The sequence below is a fragment of the Oncorhynchus masou genome, chromosome 21, assembly GCF_036934945.1.
Source record: "Oncorhynchus masou masou isolate Uvic2021 chromosome 21, UVic_Omas_1.1, whole genome shotgun sequence".
Classification (NCBI taxonomy): domain Eukaryota; kingdom Metazoa; phylum Chordata; class Actinopteri; order Salmoniformes; family Salmonidae; genus Oncorhynchus; species Oncorhynchus masou.
The window spans coordinates 23,208,785-23,235,625 of record NC_088232.1 but is presented as its reverse complement, the minus strand read 5'-3'; the positions used below and the strand labels follow the sequence as shown (position 1 = coordinate 23,235,625).

The 26,841-nt window shown below is 47.4% G+C and overlaps 1 protein-coding gene across 3 annotated transcripts in view; it reads left to right on the top strand.

Moving 5' to 3' along the window:
• Nucleotides 1–26,536, top strand: part of kiaa0586 (KIAA0586 ortholog) — a 122,611-nt gene extending 96,075 nt beyond the window's left edge. For all 3 annotated transcript variants that reach the window (XM_064927815.1, XM_064927816.1, XM_064927814.1), the window contains one exon: nucleotides 25,966–26,536. In XM_064927815.1, coding sequence (XP_064783887.1) covers nucleotides 25,966–26,120 — 155 coding nt within the window. In that variant the 3' untranslated portion in view covers nucleotides 26,121–26,536. The remainder of the gene's footprint in view (nucleotides 1–25,965) is intronic.
• The last annotated feature ends 305 nt before the right edge of the window (nucleotides 26,537–26,841 follow it).

Genomic DNA, 26,841 nt, shown 5'->3' with positions numbered 1-26,841 from the left:
GCTAATCAACAGAGCGCTGTGCTTTCTGTCTGTTGGGAGTTCGATATATTTAGTCCATTTATCTTGTCTGCTCTGGTAGCTGCCTGTCCTTTCATGAGGGGGAGAACACCATGGGTGCATCCCAAATGACATCCTATTCCCCATATAGTGCACTACTTTTGACCAGAGACCAATGGGCCCTGGTCAGAAGGAGTGTAATGTATAGGGAGTAGGCTGCCATTTGGGAAACATCCTATGTATTCAGGCCTGGTTTCATCCTCCACCCTCCACAACTGCACTGGTATGTGTAACAAGCAACAGCTGCAGGTAGCAGGGCATGTGTGAGAAAATCAGAGAGAGAATATGTTGCGTCCCAAATAGCATCCTATTCCCTTTATAGTGCACTACTTTTGACCATGGCCCATTGGTCTCCTGTCAAACGTAGTGTGCTATTTAGAGAATAGCATTTTGGACGCAGACAGAATGTTGTTGGCTCAAGCCGAGGGAGCGTTAGGCATTCCTAATGGCTTGACCAGCCCAGGCATATCATTTTATTGTGTCTGCCAAAGATTCCACCACTCGTTTACATTTCTTTACCGACCAACCAGGGTCCTCGGTGACTGGTCTGGGTTAAAAATAGTGCACTAAATTGGGTATAGGTTGCAGATTGACAATGCAACAGATTGCTTCTCCTCACCCCTGCCAGTAGGCTTTGTTAGTCCTGTTAATTGCTAAAGCAGAGGCTGAACAAGGGCCAAAGTACTGAGGAACCGTGTGTCAGATTCACTGTTAATTGCTGTGATCCTCCCTGGTATTGTCTGGTAGATCATTTCATACAGAGCAGCTGCACACACTTCTGTTTTCATAGTTCTTAACCGACGGTCGCACAAGAACACAGCTCTGAATTTTACAACACATTGCGGTTTATTTGAACCGAATCCCCATCAACTTAAAAGCGCTTCTTAAATCATGCAGAAATCATTAAAAAACTTTTGACGTTGTGAAATGACCAACTATATTGCCGGTGGATGACCTCGGAAATGTGGTATTTCCATTAGGTTTTTGAAGATTGGCCATGCTTCTGCTGTGATGCCTGAACCGTATCTCTGCGGCGTTCTCATCCTCCGCAGCATGCTATGGGGGGGGGGGGGTTATAGATAATGTTCCTCGCACAGATGGAGACGTCAGTGAAACCCAAGTCCCTGTTGTTGAGTCGGTCCCGGCCGTATCACGCCACTGACAGGCCTCACCTCTTCACCCCCGGCCCTTCATCTGGGCGCCGGAGATGGGATGCTTCCCCGACTCCCCTGGCCGTGGGGCTTTGATCAGCGGGGCCCCCAGACGGGCCGGGCCCCTCTAGGCCCCTGGGTGCTAAGCCACGCGCCAGAAGGACAGGGGCTCTGCTTTCACAGGCAGGTGGAGGAGCAGCCAGGTTTAAGAAGAGCTCTTCTTTCAGTTCAGCCATGTCTGACAGGGTTGCCCCCTCTCTCTGTTTGATGTTGGCCGAAAGAGAGTCCAGGCAGAGGCAGATGTGATGGGTCATCAAAATTACCATGAGGCAATATGGCATGTCTCTCTCATGGGAGTCTAGGGTTGCGTCCCAAATGGCACCCTGTTCTGTATATAGTGTACTACTTTTGACCAGGGTAGGGTGCGCTATAAAGGGAATAGGGTGCCGTTTGGTGTGCAGACTGTTTAAATAGTTAGGAAGTTAGCTACACCAGTAGCAGTATGACGTGTTAGCGAAGCTGCAGAGGGCCTCTTAGCTAACTGGATTAGTTAGAAAACAACATGATTTTCCCTCGAAATAAGATACATACCCTGGTTTATCCTGAAAGTAATCAACGCTCCTTAGCCTTACTTTGCTGGAAGTCAGCCTGTGTAATGTGAAGATTAGTAGGTAATGGTGCAGTGGGGGTGCTGGCTGAACTCTGGGTTGTCTTTTGTTTTAGAGACTCCCCTCCTCATCTGGTTTACATTAAGCTCTGCTTTAGCTCCAAGCCAATCCCCCTCTCTCTTCTTCTCCCTCCAGGCAGCTCCCTCCCTTTCTCCCTATCTCATATCAAAGCCCCCCCCCCCCACTACCACCTCCATAACTCAGGCAGCATCTTGAATCTATCACCTTTGTCTGTAAAGCTACAGCAAGCACTGCCTAATAAACCTAACAGAGCCATACTCTGAGCTGAGCCACTGCCCAATCACCAATCACTGGGCCAACTCACTCACACGGACACCCGGACAGAGTCCCGCACACACACACTGCCCAGTCCAGCCCCATTGCCTGACTGAAGCCATGTTGGAACACAATTCAAAGCTCAGAGGTTAGGTGACCATCAGTGTGGATTGGATTATAGACCAATAATGAGCCACAAAAGACTGACTGTGTTCCCCCACACCACACGCACTCCTTATTAAAACGCTGTTTCACTGTTCTATTGCTTCGTCTCTAAACTAGCTTGGCTGCAAAACCAATGAATGGAAATTCACTGCAATTCAGTTTATGAATCTGTCCCTAACTGGGCAATCGCTAAAAGGATCCTGGTATTAGTTATACCGCCTTTACAGCACCAGTCCTAAATAAGTAAAATGTTCAAATTATGAATCAGACAGAGGGTGCCCTATTCCCTTTATAAATGTACTGCTTTTGACCAGAGCCCTATGCACTATATAGAGGATAGGGAGCCGTTTGAGACGCACCGAGAGATCCAAACTGCTGCGTTGGTTCATTTCCCATCCAAGATCATTAAAGTGGATGTGTACAGAGTAGACAGATGTCCTGCTCCCCTGTTCCCGTGTTCTGATCCCAGATGGTTGTTTGGGGGGGGAGGGGGCACTGGGCGCCCTGCCCACAGGCCCTGGATGACCCTCTTCTCCAGATATGGCCCGTGTTCCAGGCTGACTACATTGCGGGGTAAGACACCTGCCACATTTCACAGTGCATGGCTAGAGGTTTAACAGCTAACCAACCATCATATGATTCAGCCATCTGATGTCCAACTGCTCAGTCGACGACGTGGCACACAACCATTGGTTTCTGCTCGCTGTGCCACTACAACGTAGTCGGTTTGGAATGCCACCATATGCTGTGATCTGAGCCCAGGTGGACAGACAGACAGACGTATGGAGCCCTAACAGCCTGGGTACTGTAGTACGTTGTATTACCTACCTGGAGAACACTGTCCCTCCCAGGTCACCCTCCATCTATCAGGGCCAAAGCAGGCTGTCATATTGACTCTGGATCAGCTTTCAGTTTCACCACTAAACCCTTAATGTGTCTCAAACTGCACCCTATTCCCTTTATAGTTGAAACATAGTGCACTATAAAGGGAATAGGGTGCCATTTGGAATGCAACTACCCTTAATGTGTCTCAAACTGCACCCTATTCCCTTTATAGTTGAAACATAGTGCACTATAAAGGGAATAGGGTGCCATTTGAGTGCACTATAAAGGGAATAGGGTGCCATTTGAGTGCACTATAAAGGGAATAGGGTGCCATTTGGAATGCAACCTGGATCCGGTTTCATTACTAAACCCTGTCACATCTGGCCCCCTCTGATGAAGGGAGAGGATGGCAGGTAGGTGTCTCAGAGGGCCCCTAGTCTAGTGTAGTGCCAAATCCAAATACTGGGAAATCACCAAGCTGTGAAGGACTCATCTGTTCTTTGTGAACGTATTCATAAAGATGACTGTACATAATATGTGTGTGTGTATTCATGTTGTTATATGTTTGGGCATGTACCTCTGCACATAACAACATGAACAATTTACAATGCGGTCACTAAATCAAACTAGGTGTTTGGTTGTAACAATTGAACGTTAACAGGACTTTTTTCCTTTAGGGTTTAAGCCATAGTGAATTTAGAAATTTGCCACAGAATTTACTACAAAGAAGTTGTTTCTCAAAGCGGGTGAGATTTCTGTTTGGTTTCATAGGAATATTGTCCGGTTTAAGAAGCTGGAGATACTGTGTGATCTGCTGATAAGATCTTTGTGTGGGTGAGATCTCTACTTCTCACCACAACTGTTTTGTAAATAGACTCAGTAACACATTATTATTTTGTTAACAGAATGTAGCTGCCTGGTGTAAATAGTAAAAATAAACATTAAATGTTTCAAGAACATGTTTGTACAAAAACAAATTTAAATCAACTGATGTATCCCCCCCCCCCCCCCAAAAAAAATAATCGTAATAATTAATACCACTCGTTGATTCAATTAGTCAAATTCTCAAAGATGGATCATTCCTGTTACCAATTGTTTAAAATATAATGACTTCAAACTCATTTCCATGTAGCTTGCTCTAACAATGGTCTCAATATTATTGTACCTTTAACTGGGTTTTCCCATGTTCTGTGAAGTGTGCCCGCTTTCTTTCCCAAGTTGTGCTTTCTGAAGAACCTTGCCGTGTCTCGTGGGACAGGCCAACCCACCTAAAAAAGTCTCTAAATAATTGGCAATATTGCAGGGGTCTTTGGTGGGACTTAGGAGGGGGGTTTGAGGGGCTTGTCTTGAGACCTGGTGTTGGACCTTATAGCAATGCCTGACCTCCTCTTAGGCTGTGGGGAATTGTGACTGACGACTTGTCTGTTTTTTTATGTCTTGTAACATGGTGTATCCTACGTTTTTAAAAATAAAAACCATGGCTTCTTAATATTAGCCCAACATTTTTGTTGTTGCTGTGCCTCAAGTGTAGCAGGCCTACTAGTGTGTAAAACAGGTTGCCATAGCAACCCATTTGTCACAACGAGTCTGTAAATCCGTTTTTTATTCTTGTGGGTTTTTCATAAATGTCTTTCTCAAAATAGCACAGGTCACCACATTTGTATGTCTCGTTTTGATTGATTCGTATGGCTGGTTTGTTGGTATGTAGCTGCGTTCTAAGGAGTGTGTGCGTCAGAGAAAGATGGATGTACAGTAGCGTTGGTTTGGAACAGCCTGCAGGGGCTCTAAATGAAGAAGGATTATCCATGTCTGTTCTCCCTGTAGCTAACCCTTCCCCTCCCTCCCTCCCTCCCTCCCTCCCTCCCTCCCTCCCTCCCTCCCTCCCTCCCTCCCTCCCTCCCTCCCTCCCTGCCTCCCTCCCTCCCTCCCTCCCTGCCTCCCTGCCTCCCTCCCTCCCTCCCTCCTCAATTGCCCACTACACAGGAGACTCTCACTCTCTCTCTCTTTCTCAGTTCAATTCAAAGGGACTTTATTGGCATGGGAAACATTGCCAAAGCAAGTGATATAAATAACAAACAAATGTTAGACACAAAACAACATCAAAAATGATTTGAATTTGACAGTAAATATTGCACTCAAAAAGATAGAATAATAGGGGAAGATAAATAAACCAGATAAATATAGGTGCTGTTGTTTATGCTACACTGGTTGCCCTTTTCTCATGGCAGCGGGCCGCAAGTCTTGCTGCTGTGATTGCACACTGCGGTATTTCACCTAACATATATGGGAGTTTATCAATGTTTGATTTGTTTTCAAATTATTTTGGGTCTGTGATCTGTGCGGGCGGTGCAGTTGCCGTACCAGGCGGTAATACAGCCCGACAGGACGCTCTCAATTGTGCATCTATAAAAGTTTGTGAGGGTTTTAGTTTCCAAGCCAAATTTCTTTGGCCTCCTGATGTTGAAGAGCCTTTAACAGAGGTTGTGTCTTTAATGTGGTCATACAGTTGAAGTCGTAAGTTTACATATACTTAGGTTGGAGTCATTAAAACCCATTTTTCAACCACTCCACAAATTTCTTGTTAACAAACCGTTTTGGCAAGTCAGTTAGGATATCTACTTTGTGCATGACACAATACATTTTTTCAAACAATTGTTTACAGACAGATTATTTCACTTATAATTCACTGTATCACAATTCCAGTGGATCAGAAGCTAACATACACTAAGTTGACTGTGTCTTTAAACAACCTGGAAAATTCCAGAAAATGATGTCATGGCTTTAGAAGCTTCTGATAGGCTAATTGGCATTGTTTGAGTCAATTGGAGGTGTACCTGTGGATGTATTTTAAGGCCTACCTTCAAACTCAGTGCCTCTTTGCTTGACATCATGGGAAAATCAAAAGAAATCAGCCAAGACCTCAGAAAACAATTGTAGACCTCCACAAGTCTGGTTCATCCTTGGGGGCAATTTCCAAATGCCCGAAGGTACCACGGTCATCTGTACAAACAATAGTACGCAAGTATAAACACCATGGGACCAAGCAGCCGTCATACCACTCAGGAAGGAGACGCATTCTGTCTCCTAGAGATGAGCGTACTTTGGTGCGAAAAGCACAAATCAATCCCAGAACAACAGCAAATGACCTTGTGAAGATGCTGGAGGAAACAGGTACAAAAGTATCTATATCCACAGTAAAACAAGTCCTATATCGACATAACCTGAAAGGCCGCTCAGCAACGAAGTAGCCACTGCTCCAAAACCACCTTAAAAAAGCCAGACTACGGTTTGCAACTGCACATGGGGACAAAGATTGTACTTTTTGGAGAAATGTCCTCTGGTCTGATGAAACAAAAATTAGAACTTTTTGGTCATAATGACCATCGTTATGTTTGGAGGAAAAGGGGGAGGCTTGCAAGTCGAAGAACACCATCCCAACCGTGAAGCACGGGGGTGGAAGCATCATGTTTTGGGGGGTGCTTTGCTGCAGGAGGGACTGGTGCACTTCACAAAATAGGTGGCATCATGAAATCAGGAAAATGATGTGGATATATTGAAGCCACATCTCAAGACATCAGTCAGGAAGTTAAAGCTTGGTCGCAAATGAGTCTTCCAAATGGACAATGACCCCAAGCATACTTCCAAAGTTGTGGCAAAATGGCTTAAGGACATCAAAGTCAAGGTATTGGAGTGGCTATCACAAAGCCCTGACCTCAATCCTATAGAAAATGTGTAGTCAGAACTGAAAAGGCATGTGCGAGCAAGGAGGCCTACAAACCTGACTCAGTTCACCAGCTCTGTCAGGAGGAATGGGCCAAAATTCACCCAACTTATTGTGGGAAGCTTGTGGAAGGCTACCCAAAATGTTTTACCCAAGTTAAATAATTTAAAGGCAATGCTACCAGATACTAATTGAGTGTATGTAAACTTCTGACCCACTGAAAATGTGATGACAGAAATAAAAGCTGAAATACATCATTCCCTCCACTATTATTCTGACATTTCACATTCTTAAAATAAAGTGGTGATCCTAACTGACCTAAGACAGGGAATTTTTAGTAGGATTAAATGTCAGGAGTTGTGAAAAACTGAGTTTAATTGTATTTGGCTAAGGTGTATGTAAACTTACGACTTTAACTGTACATTTGGCAGGAGTTTCGGAAGTGCAGCCCATTTTCCACCTCATTTTGTGGGCAGTGTGCACATAGCCTGTCTTCTCTTGAGAGCCAGGTCTGCCTCCGGCGGCCTCTCTCTATGGCAAGGCTATGCTCACGGAGTCTGTACATTTTGGGTCAGTCATGGTGGTCAGGTATTCTGCCACTATGTAGTCTCTGTTTAGGGCCAGATACCCTTCCTTTATGTCCCTCCACTAGGCAGGTACCTGAGATGAAAAGCCCATTGATTGTCACTCTCCTGTACCCTGGTCTGCACCCCACTCCCCGCCCCGCCCCGCCCCACCCACCCTCCATAGGAAAAGAGCTGGGGGGATGAAAGCCTTCTTCTTGGGGCAAATGCAAATCCCCCTGTCCTTTCCCCCCGCTGCTAGGCTTTTCTACCCACACAGCTGCCTCTCCTTTCAGCTTACTGACTGCAGGAGAGGAGCTCTGTGTGGCCGCAGGGACTTTCCACGAGACCCCCTCTGCAAACCAGGCTCCGCACCCCACGCAGTGTGGGGGCTCGGGAGAGAGGGGCTCAGTGCCCCCTGACAAAGGTTGCAACCTCTGACTTTCAATTAGCGTTACTCTCATTGTGCTCTCTGTGTTGTGAAGGTAGGGCTTGGGTCGAGGCTTGCTGGGGGGTTGGCTGCCCCTCTTTACAACACTATGACTCAATCAACAGCGCATACAGTTTCCCTGTTCAGTGGTGTAAACAAGCGGAGAGAAAAGGATTGGTTAAAAGAGCCATTGAAGTCTTCTGATTGACTTAATCTGTCTTGAGGGGAAAGGAAGTTTGATGGGGTTCTCCTTTTGACACCAGGGGTGACCTAGCCTACCCCCTAACTCCACTCCTAACCCCCCTGACCCCCTCTGAGCTAAACCTCTATGATGGATACCTAGTGGGGCCAAAAGAGAATGAGCTCCACTTTGTCTTTAGGACAGATGAACTGACCCTAAGGTGTCTGCCAAAGGGCGTTGCTCAAAAGTAGTGCGCTATATAGGGAATAGGGTGCCATTTGGGACATACAGTCTTTTAACATCCAGATAGATGAAGTAATGAATGAATATTCCAGAAGCACACCAGGAGCCACGTTATTTTGGCATGAAGCTTCTCTTCTCTTGATGTCAGGTTAGGTGTATTTTCGAATGAAGGATGTGTTGCCATGGTGAATATACAGTGGTTTTGATATGTAGGTGTGGAGGGATAATGAGGGATAATGAAGTAAGACTGTAGCTGATCTCTATAAGACGGGCCTCGATAAATAAAGGTTGAATGAATAAATTAATACAAGTCTGCCACAGCACATCCAGTGTGGATACTGGGTTAGTCTTTCTCTTCTGTATACACCTTTAAATCCTATTCCCAGCACTGCTGCACAGCCTTCATCCTGCTCTTTCTATCAGATGGGTGGATTCGCAGAGTTCCCAGTCTGTTGGTGTCAAGAGCTGGCCTAGGAGCGGCAAGTAGACTAGCGGTTCAGAGCGTCGCGCTCGATTCCCTGAGCCGGCTATGTGAGACATCTGCCCGGGTGCCCTCGAGCAAGGCTCTTAACCCTAATTGCTCCTGTAAATCGCTCTGATTAAGAGCGTCTGCTAAGTGACTCAAATGTAAATGTAACGCAACTGCATTGTTACGTTGTGCCACATTTAGCTTTTCGAGGCTTTTGTAGGTGAAAAAGATTGGTGGGTTTTCCACTCCGGAAGAGTTTTAAATTGGGGAGATAGTTGGGGTGGGGGTGGTATTACCATCAGAATGATGGGTTCGTATACACAGTACTCCCTCTACTCTGTCTAGGAGTCCTTTACTGACCGACTTTCGGGCTGGACTCTCCTCCAGTTGTCTCTCTGCTTGTTTTGATCCATTTCCATCCATACAGATAAATATACGTCCCTATGAAGAGCAGTGGTCGCCTAGCAGTAACTGTTCCTGCTGGGCTCCAGGCTGTTGTCGGTGGAGAGTAAAGTTGTGTGTGTTGTCGGTGGATATGAGAGGGAGAGGAGTGTTTTCTACGTAAGACAGCCATGCCTGTAAGCCAGGTCAGGGGTTCACTGGTTTCCATGGCTTTGACTTTCCCTCCAGCCGCACCGCAGAGCCAGCTGTTGTCAGATGTAGCCTCTTTTTTTTTCTTCTCAACGCTGAAATATCAGGCAGGGAAAACAAGAAAGATAGCCTCCTCTCTGAAAATATCCACTGTTTGCACTTCTTATACCCTTTGTCGGGTTGTGGCTATCGATCTCCACATTTAAGAAATGCCAGCTTTTCAGAACAGACTTGACACAGAATGAATGGAGTTACACATTTATTTTCACTAGGCTATACATTTTTATCCAGGTTTTGTAAATGTTGAGATAGTGGAAACCTTCCCATTCTCACTGGTGTGATTCACACCCATGTCTTTGAGGACTGGGATTTGAATCGAATGTAAATACTTAAGTGCGTGCACAAACTCTTTGTCATTCCTTCCCCTATGTATTTATTGAGTTCAGATATTCAGACCAAAAAAAAAACATTCCAACGGTTCCAACATGAATCCATGAGGTTCATTTGTTTTATTGTTCAGTTTATCATCGAGGGCTCTCATTTAACAATGTCCATCATCGGTTCCAAGAACTATTAAACTGAAACATCAAACGAGAAGGAGAAAGAACTTTCCAGAAGTCCTCTACCTCCAGGAATGGACTGCCAGTAGGCTCTTACGTCAGTGTCCCACACCCTCTGCAGTTAGTCAGTCAACCTTGGGAGGCTCAGTCAGTCAAGGGGAGGCAGGGGATTGTGAGTTTGGTGAGAGCGTAGTCTCTCAGCTCTGGTTCACTGAGAGGAGGGTGGAGAACAACCTTTTAAGTGTTTGCAGGTGTCCTTTTGAGAGAGGAACACCGCCTTTCTCCTCTGATGTGTTTGCGTCGTTCACAATCTAGCTATCTAGCTTTCTTGCAGCCCGTCCATTCAGCCAGACTTGGACTCAGACGTTATTTATTTTGGTGCTCTTCCTAAAGCCTTCCTGTCCAGGGTCTCTCTATGTGTGTGAGCGTTTCCTCTCCATGGGCCCTCGTCAAAGGTAGTGCACTCTATAGGGAATAGGGTGCCATTTGGGATGCGGTCCAAGGGTTGACCTTTTGACCTCACTGCACCTGGTCCACATATCCTCTCGGGTCACCATTCCGCTTATGTTGTCACACCTGTTGTGAATCAAGCATTCATTTTCTCAAGGTGTCATTTGATAGAATCAACTCAAAGTTTTTCAAGCTGTGATGACAGATATGGGTCAGTCAAAAGCCTCACCTGACCCGTTGCTCAGGAAAAGCTGCTCGACCATTCCACGGTTGTTGTTCTAGTTGTGTTGAAGAAGGAAGACGAGCAAAGGTCACGGGATTGTGCTTCTGTTCACCTGTGGTTGGTGGTTGAAAAAGGAAGAGACAGCCAAATGTTACGTTGACAGCAACATGAAACCAAGCAAGACTGCTTTAAACCGCGTGTCAACAGCCAGCACCTGATCAATGGAGTAATCCATCACAGGAATTCATATTTGCTATGTTGATAGTATCACTGTCACCCTTCTGAAAGTCTATAAATGCACGGGATCCCGCTGACATTTCTGGTCGAGAGTCAGGGGACTTGCACTCTTTCCTCACTTGGGAGACTGGCCGTTTAACAACTTTGATATGTAGGTTAGCAGAACTCATTAGAATATTTACGATATTTATTACATGGACTTCAAAGATGCCCTTGAGTTGCTAAATGGATGTAAGGCGGGTACATAGATGGCAGCGTACGTGGAGAGTATTTACTGCTTTTTCTTCATCTCTCTCTCCTGCATCTCTTTCTTTCATCCACTACGGGGCATTTCCTGCCTTGAGCCATTTTTCATATCAGCAGATAGTAGGCTCCTAGGCCTGCTAGTACGACAGGAAGCACTGAGCAGACACAAGCAGCCTTTGACAGGAAGGATGATAAATAGCTCATTTCCAAGATAGCATGCTCATTTCCAAGATAGCATGTGCATCCCAAATGGCACCCTATTTCCTTTATAGTGCACTGTTTTTGACCAGGTTCCATAGGGCTCTGGTCAATAGTAGTGCACTATATAGGGAACAGGGTGCCATTTGGGTTGCATGCAGCTACTTCTTTGTCTCGGCTCATTCACAAAGAGGATGTCCTCTCTCTTATCTTGCATTAATAGTTTAGAGGGGATATGGAAAAGGAGCATGTTACAAAGCAGAGGTTGCCTGGAGGAACTCAACTCTGGAATAACACCATGATGAACCAGCTACTAGCAGCATCAATAAAATATGGTGCTTTTAGTCAGTTTCACTGCTGGAACAAGCACCACAAGAGCACCCCAACAATAGGCATTAATGGAACCATGCTATTTGACACCACATCATGCTCTGTGTGTTTCTAAGACGACAGGGTAGAACAAATACACCATCTGAATCATGAATTTTTTATTTATTGGTAGTTTTGCTCAAGGTCAAGAGAGAGCCGAAGCATAACATCCACTACTAGCATGTTTTCTTACTGCACACATACACACACTAGCTGTGTAGAGATACACACACTAGCTGTGTAGAGATACACATACACTCACAAGCTGTGTAGAGATACACATCCACTACTAGCATGTTTTATTACTGCACACATTCACTCACTAGCTGTGTAGAGATACACATACACTCACTAGCTGTGTAGAGATACACATACACTCACTACCTCTGTAGAGATACACATACACACACTAGCTGTGTAGAGATACACATACACTCACTAGCTATGTAGAGATACACACATACACACTCGCTAGCTGTGTAGAGATACACACATACACACTCGCTAGCTGTGTAGAGATGCACACTTGCTAGCTGTGTAGAGATACACACATACACACTCGCTAGCTGTGTAGAGATACACACATACACACTCGCTGGCTGTGTAGAGATACACACTTGCTGACTGTGTAGAGATATACACACTCGCTAGCTGTGTAGAGATACACACACACACTTGCTAGCTGTGTAGAGATACACATACACTCACTAGCTGTGTAGAGATACACACACACACACACACACACTCACTAGCTGTGTAGAGATACACATACACTCACTAGCTGTGTAGAGACACACACACACACACACTAGCTGTGTAGAGATACACATACACTCACTAGCTGTGTAGAGATACACATACACACACTAGCTGTGTAGAGATACACATACACTCACTAGCTGGGTAGAGATACACACAGACACACACTAGCTGTGTAGAGATACACATACACACACTAGCCGTGTAGAGATACACACATACACACTCGCTAGCTGTGTAGAGATACACACATACACACTCGCTAGCTGTGTAGAGATACACACATACACACTCGCTAGCTGTGTAGAGATACACACATACACACTTGCTAGCTATGTAGAGAAACACACATACACACTCGCTAGCTGTGTAGAGATACACACATACACACTCGCTGGCTGTGTAGAGATACACACTCGCTGACTGTGTAGAGATACACACTTACTGACTGTGTAGAGATGCACACACACACACTCGCTAGCTATGTAGAGATACACATACACTCACTTTTATTTTAACTTAATATAATACATCAATCAAATCAATTTAGCCTCAAATAAATAATGAAACATGTTCAATTTGGTTTAAATAATGCAAAAACAAAGTGTTGTAGAAGAAAGTAAAAGTGCAATATGTGTCATTTAAAAAAGCTCAAGTTTAAGTTCCTTGCTCAGAGCATGAGAACATATAAAAGCTGGTGGCTCCTTTTAACATGAGTCTTCAATATTCTCAGGTAAGAACTTTTACGTTGAGGTTATTATAGGAATAAAAGGGCTATTTTTCTCTATACCATTTGTATTTCATATACCTTTGACTATTGGATGTTCTTATAGGCACTTTAGTATTGCCAGTGTAACAGTATAGCTTCCGTCCCTCTCCTTGCCCCTACCTGGGCTCGAACCAAGAACACATCGACAACAGCCACCCTCGATCATCGTTACCCATCGCTCCACAAAATCCGCAGCCATTGCAGAGCAAGGGGAAGAACTACTCCAAGTCTCAAAGCGAGTGACGTTTGAAATGCTGTCAGCGTGCACCCCGCTAACTACCTTGTTATTTCACATTGGTTTCACCAGCCTAATCTCGGGAGTTGATAGGCTTGAAGTCATAAACAGCACAATGCTTGAAGCACAGCGAAGAGCTGCTGTTTTAATGAATGCTTACAAGCCTGCTGCTGCCTAACACCGCTCAGTCAGACTGCTCTATCAAATGTCAAATCATAGACTTAATTATAACATAATAACACACAGAAATACGAGCCTTATATGGTCAAATCCGGAAACTATCATTTCGAAAATAAAACATTTATTCTTTCAGTGAAATACGGAACCGTTACGTATTTTATCTAACGGGTGGCATCCATAAGTCTAAATATTCCTGTTACATTGCACAACCTTAAATGTTATGTCATAATTATGTAAAATTCGGGCAAATTAGTTCGCAACGAGCCAGGCGGCCCAAACTGTTGCATATACCCTGACTCTGCGTGCAATGAACGCAAGAGAAGTGACACAATTTCCCTAGTTTAATATTGCCTGCTAACATGAATTTCTTTTAACTAAATATGCAGGTTTAAAAATATATACTTCTGTGTATTGATTTTAAGAAAGGCATTGATGTTTATGGTTAGGTACACATTGGTGCAACGACAGTGCTTTTTTTGCGAATGCGCTTGTTAAATCATCCCTTTCGCGAAGTGGGCTATGATTCAATGATAAATGAACAGGCACCACATCGATGATATGCAACGCAGGACAAGCTAGATAAACTAGTTATATCATCAACCATGTGTAGTTAACTAGTGATTATGTTAAGATTGATTGTTTTTTATAAGATACGTTTAATGCTAGCTAGCACCTTACCTTGGCTCCTTGCTGCACTCTCATAACAGCTGGTCAGCCTACCACGCAGTCTCCTCGTGGAGTGCAATGTATTCGGCCATGATCGGTGTCCAAAAATGCCGTAGAAATGGAGAGATACACACACACACACACACACACACACACACACTAGTTGTGTAGAGATACACACACACACACACAAACTCACTAGTTGTGTAGAGATACACACACACACACTCACTAGTTGTGTAGAGATATACACACACACACACACAGACACTCACTAGCTGTGTAGAGATACACACACACACACTAGTTGTGTTTAGCGATACACACACACTCAGTAGCTGTGTAGAGATATACACACACACACACTCACACACACTCACTAGCTGTGTGGAGATACACACACACACACACACTCACAAGCTGTGTAGAGATACAATCACACACTCACTAGCTGTGTAGAGATACACACACACACACACACACACTAGCTGTGTGGAGATACACACACACACACACACTCACAAGCTGTGTAGAGATACAATCACACACTCACTAGCTGTGTAGAGATACACACACACACACACACACACTCATGAGCTGTGTAGAGATACAATCACACACTCACTAGCTGTGTAGAGATACACACATGACTTTGTCCACACTGGGCATCTGAACACACATTTTCATAAAATATGGTGTGTTTTATTTAACTTTTGTACACCTGTGGTGTTCCCGGTCAGAAATGACCGGTCATTAGAAGTGAATGTGTGAGACTACAATTAGCTGTGTAGAGATACACACACACACACTCACTAGCCGTGTAGAGAAACACACACACACACACTCACCAGCTGTGTAGAGATACACACACACACACACACACACACACACACACTCCATGACACTCCATGACTTTGTCCACACTGGGCATCTGAACACACATTTTCATAAAATATGGTGTGTTTTATTTAACTTTTGTACACCTGTGGTGTTCCCGGTCAGAAATGACCGGTCATTAGAAGTGAATGTGTGAGACTACAATTAGCTGTGTAGAGATACACACACACACACACTCACTAGCCGTGTAGAGAAACACACACACACACACTCACTAGCTGTGTAGATGCACGCACACACACTAGCTGTGTAGAGATACACACATACACACACACTCACTAGCTGTGTAGAGATACACACACACACACACACACACTCACTCACTAACTGTGTAGAGATACACACACACACACTAGCTGTGTAGAGATACACACACACACACTAGCTGTGTAGAGATACACAACACACACTAGCTGTGGCTGGTGTGTTTCATCGTATTTTTCTTCTGCCTGGTATGTGAAGGCTATCTCCATGTTGACTGTATATGTTCCTATATAGTGCACTAGATTTTAGCATAATGCCATAGGGCTCTGCTAGTGCACTATGGTTGGGAAGAGTTGTATTTTGGGGGGATTCCGTCTTTGTCTAGCAATTTGATGATCCAAACAAACCATTAAAAAGTTTTCTCAGTTGAAATGTGATCAACCACAGCTCTCAAGCATGAGAGAAGAACACCTCATTTAAACAGATCTTATTTCTGGGAAGATGAGTTGAATCAACAACACTGGAACACTGGAGAGTAATATTTGTAGTGACATCTGATCAATCCTTCACCGCTCTCCAAACACTTTTTAATTGGAAAATAGGAGATTTAGGGCTGTTTAATCTCAATCCAAATATTTCACCCAGACCCAAATTCCCACGTGTGTTCTTGAGCTGAGAACACTGGAGCTCGTCTTTGCATAGCAACGTGTGCCTGCTCTGCCTTTCTGCCCTGCCTGCCTGCTCTGCCTTTCTGCCCTACCTGCCTGCTCTGCCTTTCTGCCCTACCTGCCTGCTCTGCCTTTCTGCCCTACCTGCCTGCTCTGCCTTTCTGCCCTACCTGCCTGCTCTGCCTTTCTGCCTGCCTGCTCTGCCTTTCTGCCTGCCTGCTCTGCCTTTCTGCCCTACCTGCCTGCTCTGCCTTTCTGCCCTACCTGCTCTGCCTTTCTGCCCTGCCTGCCTGCTCTGTGTTTCTGCCCTACCTGCCTGCTCTGCCTTTCTGCCCTACCTGCCTGCTCTGCCTTTCTGCCCTACCTGCCTGCTCTGCCTTTCTACCTGCCTGCTCTGCCTTTCTGCCCTACCTGCCTTTCTGCCCTACCTGCCTGCTCTGCCTTTCTGCTCTACCTGCCTGCTCTGCCTTTCTGCCTGCCTGCTCTGCCTTTCTGCCTGCCTGTTCTGCCTTTCTGCCCTACCTGCCTGCTCTGCCTTTCTGCCCTACCTGCTCTGCCTTTCTGCCCTGCCTGCCTGCTCTGCCTTTCTGCCCTACCTGCCTGCTCTGCCTTTCTGCCCTACCTGCCTGCTCTGCCTTTCTGCCCTTCCTGCTCTGCCTTTCTGCCCTGCCTGCCTGCTCTGCCTTTCTGCCCTACCTGCCTGCTCTGCCTTTCTGCCTGCCTGCTCTGCCTTTCTGCCTGCCTGTTCTGCCTTTCTGCCCTACCTGCCTGCTCTGCCTTTCTGCCTGCCTGCTCTGCCTTTCTGCCTGCCTGTTCTGCCTTTCTGCCCTACCTGCCTGCTCTGCCTTTCTGCCCTACCTGCTCTGCCTTTCTGCCCTGCCTGCCTGCTCTGCCTTTCTGCCCTACCTGCCTGCTCTGCTTTTCTGCCCTACCTGCCTGCTCTGCCTTTCTGCCCTTCCTGCTCTGCCTTTCTGCCCTAACTGCCTGCTCTGCCTTTCTGCCCTACCTGCCTGCTCTGCCTTTCTGCCCTACCTGCCTGCTCTGCCTTTCTGCTCTACCTGCCTGCTCTGCCTTTCTGCCCTACCTGCCTGCTCTGCCTGCCTTTCTGCCCTACCTGCCTTTCTGCCCTGCCTGCCTTTCTGCCCTACCTGCCTGCCTGCTCTGCCCTACCTGCCTTTCTGCCCTGCCTGCCTGCTCTGCCTTTCTGCCCTGCCTTCCTTTCTGCCCTACCTGCCTTTCTGCCCTACCTGCCTGCCTGCTCTGCCTGCCTTTCTGCCCTGCCTGCCTTTCTGCCCTGCCTGCCTGCTCTGCCTTTCTGCCCTGCCTGCCTGCTCTGCCTTTCTGCCCTGCCTGCCTTTCTGCCCTACCTGCCTTTCTGCCCTGCCTGCCTGCTCTGCCTTTCTGCCCTGCCTGCCTTTCTGCCCTACCTGCCTTTCTGCCCTACCTGCCTGCCTGCTCTGCCTGCCTTTCTGCCCTGCCTGCCTTTCTGCCCTGCCTGCCTGCTCTGCCTTTCTGCCCTGCCTGCCTTTCTGCCCTGCCTGCCTTTCTGCCCTGCCTGCCTTTCTGCCCTGCCTGCCTTTCTGCCCTACCTGCCTTTCTGCCCTGCCTGCTCTGCCTTTCTGCCCTACCTGCCTTTCTGTCATGCCTGCCTGCTCTGCCTTTCTGCCCTACCTGCCTGCTCTGCCTTTCTGCCCTACCTGCCTGCCCGTGCTGCCTTTGTGCCCTACCTGCCTGCCTTTCTGCCCTATCTGCGCTGCCTTTCTGCCCTACCTGCCTGCTCTGCCTTTCTTCCCTACCTGCGCTGCCTTTCTGCCCTACCTTCTCTGCCTTTCTTCCCTACCTGCGCTGCCTTTCTGCCCTACCTGCTCTGCCTTTCTGCCTGCCTGCGCCGCCTTTCTGCCCTGCCTGCTTGCCTGCTCCGCCTTTCTGCCCAGCCTGCCTGCGCTGCCTTTCTGCCCTGCCTACCTGCTCTGCCTTTCTGCCCTGCCTGTCTGCGCTGCCTTTCTGCCCTGCCTGTCTGCGCTGCCTTTCTGCCCTGCCTGCCTTTCTGCCCTGCCTGCCTGCTCTGCCTTTCTGCCCTGCCTACCTGCTCTGCCTTTCTGCCCTGCCTGCATGCGCTGCCTTTCTGCCCTGCCTGCCTGCATGTCTGCCTGCCTGCCTGCGCTGCCTTTCTGCCCTGCCTGCCTGAGCTGCCTTTCTGCCCTGCCTGCCTGCATGTCTGCCTGCCTGCCTGCGCTGCTTTTCTGCCCTGCCTGCCTGCGTTGCCTTTCTGCCCTACCTGCCTGCATGTCTGCCTGCCTGCCTCTGTCTGTCTGTCTGTATCCATGTGTCTGATTGTTTTGGCAGCACAATTTCGATCTTTCATGCAGCTGTGAATATTTGTTAAGAAGGCCCACATCGAAAGTAAAATCATTCCTTTTTGCTCCTCACACTTCAAACACTTGGCAGTGCTCTGGGAGCCATGAGAACACGGTGGGTCTCTGGAGAACCCAGCAGCAGAAAGGCCAAAGCTAGCTTGTGTCCAAAATGGCACCATGTTTCCTATTTAGTGATCTACTGGTCAAAAGTAGTGCACTATATAGGGAAAAGGGTTCCATTTGAGAGGCAGACCAGAGTCAAGCAGCTGCAGGGGAGGGGAGGGACCCAGCCGGTCTCTCTGAGGAGGCAATGATACTGGAAAATATTATATCAAAACCCCTTTTCTTTTCCTTTCAATTCACTCTCTCCACCAACTTTAAGAGTCCCCATTTAAGATTTGAATAATTGTATCATATATATTTTATTACATGTTGTTTATTGGCTTTTTCCTCCACCAACAAGCTTATTTGGGCCTTTTGTAGCTACGGGCTGTTTACTTGTGTTTTTGGCTTCAAAGTAGTTTTGTCCTCCAATACTTTTCCAACTCCCACTCGTCTTTTACCTCCCCCCAGGTAGTGTAGGCCGTCTGTTGTGTTCGCTAGCCATGGGGCTCTCTCTTTCTTTCTCCCCCTCTCTCTATCTTTCTCTTTCTACCCCTCTCTCTATCTCTCACTATCCCTCATGGAGGAAATGATGCCTGCCTGAATTTTGGCCCATCTACTCAGCATAAACGGACATCCTTGTGTTCGGGCCCTTCCAAATCTTTTTTTTATTTTTTCCAAATACACTGTCAATTTGAGAATCTAGGCCTTGGAGAGTTTTCACCCCACGAGACCCACCATGTTTAAATGGGATGTCTTTAATATTGACAGGCTGCTGTTTTCCCCCTGGCTGGCCTACAAGGTCGGACAAAGCGTAGGTAGCTTCATTGAGAGCTGCCTTCATGGTTCAGGCTGAATACTACTGTTGCCATATTGATTGTTATGCTTGACCTCACTATGCGTTTAAGGTCCACTCTAGGGACAGATGGTGTTTCAATTTTAGCAAAGTAAGAACCTCATTCAAATATGAAAGGTATTTGGTAATGATTTCCTGTTCTATTCTGTAATGTGAAATGAATTTGCCTATAGACCTATATTTCAGTTGGTTCAATTAAGTCCGCCAATATTAGTTATGCTCTTTCTCTTTTCGAACTATAAATACCCCATCTGACTGAGTGATAACCCTGAGAGCCACTGTGGCCTGCCTCTCCCATGTGAATTCCAAGCCCAGAGTTGCAGAACACAACCAATCTGTGTGCATCCATATGGCAGAGACTTGGCATAAGCAAACCTGTCAGCCTCAGTCAGCGCAGGGAACTGGGACCTCACTGTGTAGAGTGCCTCAAATGGTACCTTATTCGCAAATAGTGCACTACAAATCTATGGAAGAGATGTGAGCATGTTTACAAAAATGATGTCCAAATCATCTGAAATCAACTCCATATTTGGTTTGATGTTACTTAACCCTCCTGCTGTGTTCTGGTCAAATTGGACCAATTTACAAATTTTCTCTCTGAAAAATGTAGTTAATTTAATCTGATTGTCATAAGGTTCCATGACTTTGTCCACACTGGGCATCTGAACACACATTTTCATAAAATATGGTGTGTTTTATTTAACTTTTGTACACCTGTGGTGTTCCCGGTCAGAAATGACCGGTCATTAGAAGTGAATGTGTGAGACTACAATTATTGTTTAAAATTGAGTTCAGGCACATGCCCATTCATCAGATGGACACACTTCCTCTCCCAGACCCCACATGCATGTGTGTTTGAGCACACACACATCTCACTTCCCTTCTTGGCTTCCATGGCAACCCCCATGGGAACCTTTTCCCAATAGAATCTTTCTCGCATGGGAACCACACCTGTTGGCATTCTCACAAACAATCGCAACAGTGTTTCAACAATATGTAGAACTTTTCTCGCAGCTCTGGTATATAAAGCTTTTTTGAGGCATTGCTCACAATTCATTCTGTGGCAGCACAATGATCAAACGATATACTGTATGTGAGGCTCTTGGTCATATCTTTGATCATGACACTGGTGATGAGGAGAGAGGCCAGGAAACTGACAGTGAAGATGCATTAGAGGAGGAAGTGTCAGAAGTTGAAGACATAACAGAATATGATCCAGACCAAGAGACAACCGATGTGGAACAACCCAGCGATGAGGAAGAGGGCCCCTGCTGAGGTTGTTGTAACATTCCGGTCAAAGAATTTATCCTGGACTTCATCCCCACCTGAGAGGTTGGCTGAAAATGTTATCAGGCTGACCCCAGGGCCAATGAGATACGCCATATCCCGGGTTTATGACATAACATCCTGCTTCAAACGGTTCCTGACTGAGTCAATCAAAACAATAGTGATACACATGACCAACTTGGAGGGGAGATGCGTTTACCAAGACAACTGGAAAGAGGTAGACCGGACAGACGTCCACGCATACGTGGATCTCTTGATTTTGTCCGGTTTGTACAGATCCAGAAACAATTTTTTCAGGATTTTCCTGTGCCACTATTGGACTCCAGACATTTCAGGTGTTGTCTCGGGGGATTCGCTTCGACAACCATGATACAAGACCAGGCTGCCGTCAACAAGGCAAGCTGGCAGCGATCAGAGAGGTTTCGCGCTAGTGGGTGGAGCGCCTGCCACTCATCTATAAACCAAGTCCAGACATCACAGTGGATGAGCATCTGGTCACATTTAGGGGATGCTGCCCATTCAAATAGTACATGCCAAGCAAACTGTGTAAATATGGAGTAAAGATATGGGAGGCATGTGATTCCAAGACAAGTTATGCCTGAAACATGTAGGTTTACACCTGCTGACCTGCTGGAAACCTCCTGACGGTGTTCTCAAAAGGAACCAGGCAAACCTTCTGAGGGTGTTCCCGAAAGGAACCAGGCAAACCTGCTGACGGTGTTCCCGAAAGGAACCAGGCAAACCTTCTGACTGTGTTCCCGAAAGGAACCAGGCAAACCTGCTGACTGTGTTCCCGAAAGGAACCAGGCAAACCTGCTGACGGTGTTCCCGAAAGGAACCAGGGGAAGCGAGTGGTCCTGGAAATGACTGCAGGTCTCCAGGGGCACAACATAACATGTGACAATTTCTTCACCTCATATGCTCTTGGTCAGGAGCTGCTCCAAAGAAAATGACCATGGTGGGGACGGTCAGAAGGAACAAGCCTGAGTTGCCTCCTGCCTTACTCACTACAAAGGACAGGGATCATTTTTCCTCTGAATGGATCTTCACCGATACACACACACTTGTGTCCTACTGCCTGAAGAAAAAGAAGAATGTGCTCCTAATGACAACTCTGCACAGGGATGCCGCTGTGAGTACCAGGGAGGACAGGAAGCCCAGCGCTGTCCTGGATTACAACAGGAACAGAGAGGAGCTGACAACCTTGATAAGGTTTGTTACTCTTTATCTTTCAAGTCTCATGTACTTTTTTTTCTATTACCAGATTGATTTATCTGCACCATAAAAATAAGACCTGTTGTTGTTTGGTGAAATGCGGAGTCCTGTTGTTGTTTGTGAACAATATGAAGTCAATTCTAGTCATTTGAATATGTAAATATGTTTTGGATGTGATAAATTAAAACAACGCTTTGATGCAATTTTTCATGTTACTAAGTATCACTTGTATGTACTCATTATTTTATTTACTGATTGTTGCACTTTTGCCGGTTACTGGCACATACTCTTATAAGAGGATGACGGCACGTTGGCCCATGGTGGTGTTCTTCAACATCCTAGATGTGTCGGCCTACAATGAGCTTGTCGTGTGGATGGAGGTGATTCCAGGCTGCAAGCAGGGGAAATTCTTCAAGAGGAGTCTATTCCTAGAAGAGTTGGGGGAAAGCCACGGTGGCACCCCTCACTCAAAGGCGCCAACACCTTCCTCCAACACCATCCTCTGCTGGATTGGTGAGAGATATACAGGGGCCAGAAGCTAGATCTACGGCCGGCAGAGACAGAAGAGACAAAAGGAAGAGGGGCGATCTGTGTGCACCAAGAGATGTCAAAACGAGCATTATGTGCCATAAACACAGTGCATATATTTGCCAGGCACATGCAACAACCAGCCTGTATTGTCAACATGTGCATGAGAACAACACAAAATGTATCTACCATTGATTGACAGATTGTGAACATTTTAATGTTTTTGTTATTGTTAGTGTTGTTAGTGTTACTGTTGGTCTGTAATGTGTTCAGACATACATTTTGTAATATGGTTCAGTTTTCACATGTATGAGCTCAGGTCAATGAGGCCTACAGGCCATAAATAGCAAATAGAAGTTCAAAACTTGTAATGTTCACGGGAACTTAAGTTGCTAAAAAGATCTAACACAACATTAGGTGATAATATATGTATTATTATGGATTTATAATCAGCTATAATGGGGGTGGTTATTTTGGACCGGGAACACAGAATTAATGAACATGAAACGAACACACAGGAGGTGATTTGGCCATAAAAAAAAACAACATGCTCACATTACTTCCATCGATTTGTAGCATGTGGTGGCTAAAGGCAGCTGAAGCTTGTAATGGCTATATATAGAGAACTGAACCATGAATTACAGTTTCTCCAGCCCCATAGACTACTTTCAGGGTGAGAAATCATCTAACGTCAAGCTGTAAAACAGTGAACTACTCCTTCAATAGAGTCATGTCAACTATAAGCACTCGAATGTCAAAGCCAAACCTCCTCATGTACTGTATGTATTTAGCAGACGCAGGCTAACTGTGATGTGGCTGTATTTGATCTAAGTGGAGTTGCCGTGTAAGAGAGCTCTTGGTTTGTAATATTTTCCTTAGATATCGTAATAACATGGGGTCCTTAGAATATAATAGTATATACCATTTAACAGACGCTTTTAACCAAAGTGACTTTTTCATCCTCAAATACATTTTCTCATGGGTGTCCACAGTGGGAATTGACCCTCGATCCTGACGTTGGAAAAGTGTCATGGTCTACCAACTTAGCCACACAATTCACTCTTCACAAACCCAGACACTCATTGAACGGGTTAGTGGCAGACAGACAAAAGGAAAAAAAAAAATTATATTTTTGAGCAGCCTTTAAGGAAACTAAGCAGTGAACCTCTGCCTTGGCTCCAGAGTGAGTCACCTAGCAGATAGGTCCTACAGTAGCTTCACCGCCACAGGCTCAGCTGCCGCTCTGCGTTAGTGGTGTTTCGCCCTTTAAGGCCTGAACATCTCTCTGTGTACAAACACCATTGACCTTACAAAACACTGCTGGCTCCTACACAACACACGGCTCATTCATCAGGCTAAGTGACCCACCACCAGCCAGCTTAGCACTTGTCTGTCCTACTCACAGATGTATAAAGGAGCAGCTAGCGGAGTGGCAAGGCTCGGGCTGGTGGTAGAGCTGTTGGGTTGGGTTGAGGCTGGGCAGGGCTGGAGCTAGGGCTGGTGGTAGAGCTGGTAGCTGGAGTTGTGTTGGATTGAGGCTGGGAAGGGCTGGAGCTAGGGCTGGTGGTAGAGCTGGTGGCTGGGGTTGTGTTGGGTTGAGGCTGGGAAGGGCTGGAGCTAGGGCTGGTGGTAGAGCTGTTGGGTTGGGTTGAGGCTGGGCAGGGCTGGAGCTAGGGCTGGTGGTAGAGCTGGTAGCTGGGGTTGTGTTGGATTGAGGCTGGGAAGGGCTGGAGCTAGGGCTGGTGGTAGAGCTGGTAGCTGGGGTTGTGTTGGATTGAGGCTGGGAAGGGCTGGAGCTAGGGCTGGTGGTAGAGCTGTTGGGTTGGGTTGAGGCTGGGCAGGGCTGGAGCTAGGGCTGGTGGTAGAGCTGGTAGCTGGAGTTGTGTTGGATTGAGGCTGGGAAGGGCTGGAGCTAGGGCTGGTGGTAGAGCTGTTGGGTTGGGTTGAGGCTGGGCAGGGCTGGAGCTAGGGCTGGTGGTAGAGCTGTTGGGTTGGGTTGAGGCTGGGCAGGGCTGGAGCTAGGGCTGGTGGTAGAGCTGTTGGGTTGGGTTGAGGCTGGAGCTAGGGCTGGTGGTAGAGCTGGTGGCTGGGGCTGTGTTGGATTGAGGCTGGGAAGGGCTGGAGCTAGGGCTGGTGGTAGAGCTGGTGGCTGGGGTTGTGTTGGATTGAGGCTGGGCAGGGCTGGAGCTAGGGCTGGTGGTAGAGCTGGTAGCTGGAGTTGTGTTGGGTTGAGGCTGGGAAGGGCTGGAGCTAGGGCTGGTGGTAGAGCTGGTAGCTGGAGTTGTGTTGGATTGAGGCTGGGAAGGGCTGGAGCTAGGGCTGGTGGTAGAGCTGGTAGCTGGAGTTGTGTTGGGTTGAGGCTGGGAAGGGCTGGAGCTAGGGCTGGTGGTAGAGCTGGTAGCTGGAGTTGTGTTGGATTGAGGCTGGGAAGGGCTGGAGCTAGGGCTGGTGGTAGAGCTGGTAGCTGGAGTTGTGTTGGGTTGAGGCTGGGAAGGGCTGGAGCTAGGGCTGGTGGTAGAGCTGGTAGCTGGAGTTGTGTTGGATTGAGGCTGGGAAGGGCTGGAGCTAGGGCTGGTGGTAGAGCTGGTAGCTGGAGTTGTGTTGGGTTGAGGCTGAGGCAGGGCTGGAGCTAGGGCTGGTGGTAGAGCTGGTAGCTGGAGTTGTGTTGGATTGAGGCTGGGAAGGGCTGGAGCTAGGGCTGGTGGTAGAGCTGGTAGCTGGAGTTGTGTTGGGTTGAGGCTGAGGCAGGGCTGGAGCTAGGGCTGGTGGCTGGGGTTGGGTTGGGGCAGGGCTGGTGGCTGGGGTTGGGTTGGGGCTGAGGCTGGGCAGGGCAGGGCTGGAGCTAGGGCTGGTGGTAGAGCTGGTGGCTGGGGTTGGGTTGGGGCTGAGGCTGAGGCAGGGCTGGAGCTATGGGCTGGTGGCTGGGGTTGGGTTGGGGCTGAGGCTGGGCAGGGCAGGGCTGGAGCTAGGGCTGGTGGTAGAGCTGGTGGCTGGGGTTGGGTTGGGGCTGAGGCTGGGCAGGGCAGGGCTGGAGCTAGGGCTGGTGGTAGAGCTGGTGGCTGGGGTTGGGTTGGGGCTGAGGCTGGGCAGGGCAGGGCTGGAGCTAGGGCTGGTGGTAGAGCTGGTGGCTGGGGTTGGGTTGGGGCTGAGGCTGAGGCAGGGCAGGGCTGGAACTAGGGCTGGTGGTAGAGCTGGTGGCTGGGGTTGGGTTGGGGCTGAGGCTGGGCAGGGCAGGGCTGGAGCTAGGGCTGGTGGTAGAGCTGGTGGCTGGGGTTGGGTTGGGGCTGAGGCTGGGGCAGGGCTGGAGCTAGGGCTGGTGGCTGGGGTTGGGTTGGGGCTGAGGCTGGGCAGGGCAGGGCTGGAGCTAGGGCTGGTGGTAGAGCTGGTGGCTGGGGTTGGGTTGGGGCTGAGGCTGGGCAGGGCTGGAGCTAGGGCTGGTGGCTGGGGTTGGGTTGGGGCAGGGCTGGAGCTAGGGCTGGTGGCTGGTGGCTGGGTTTGGGTTGGGGCTGAGGCTGGGCAGGGCTGGTGGTTGGAGCTGGGACTCAGGCTGTACTGTGCTGGTCAGGCAGGCAGCAGACCGGGTGACTGATGTAGTGAGTAATGTGTGTTTATGTTCCAGGGGAGCGGGCTCAGCAGGGCTCCAGAGTGGTGGCCGTCCGGCTGCCCTTCATCGGCCCAGAGGAAGAAGAGGAGGAGGGCTCTGTCAGTCTGGGGCTCAGCACCGGAGGAGGAGGAGGAGGAGACACAGACTCATCAGGGAATGACATATTCTAGTGCTGCTGACCTGCTTTAGTCATTACTGAGACATTACAGAAGAATGCCTACAAGACGCCTACTACTTCCATCTCCGTTTCATCACACTCAGTGGATCGATGGGGAGACCACTAAAGACTTCTTACCAGATCTGGACAGAGCTCAGCAGAGAGAGATAACATTCCATTTCTTGTGAAGATATTCAGACATTCGCTGTTTATTTACCTCTGGAACCAATAACCATGTGTTTGGACCAATTTGCCTGTCAGATAATCAATGTATTGTATGTAGCAATAATCAATGATAGTTTTTTTTAGCAATAAAGTTGATACTTTTGAGTGTTTTAGTAACAACTGTTATATAAACTGATATCTTAACTTCATACTTACCCTATGCAAATGAAATAAATGTCATTCAAATACACATTTTTATTTCAATACAGTCAACTCCAGGCATATCAGTTATGTGGTTGTTTTCATAGCTACATTGTGATATTCAGACAAGTCAGCCAGTCATACAAATGTTTGTTGAGTTATTCCCCGAGCCCATGTAAACAGTGTGATGTCATGGCCATGCTACTACAGTGCATTGCACTAGACTAGGAGATTGGCTTTTCACCTCATTACACACCCATTTGCTTTCCTGCTCCCCCAGATGAAGATAGTATCTCCGTCCCAAATGGCACCCTATTCCCTGCACTATGTTTGACCAGGGCCCGAAAGGTAGTGGACTGTGTAGGGAA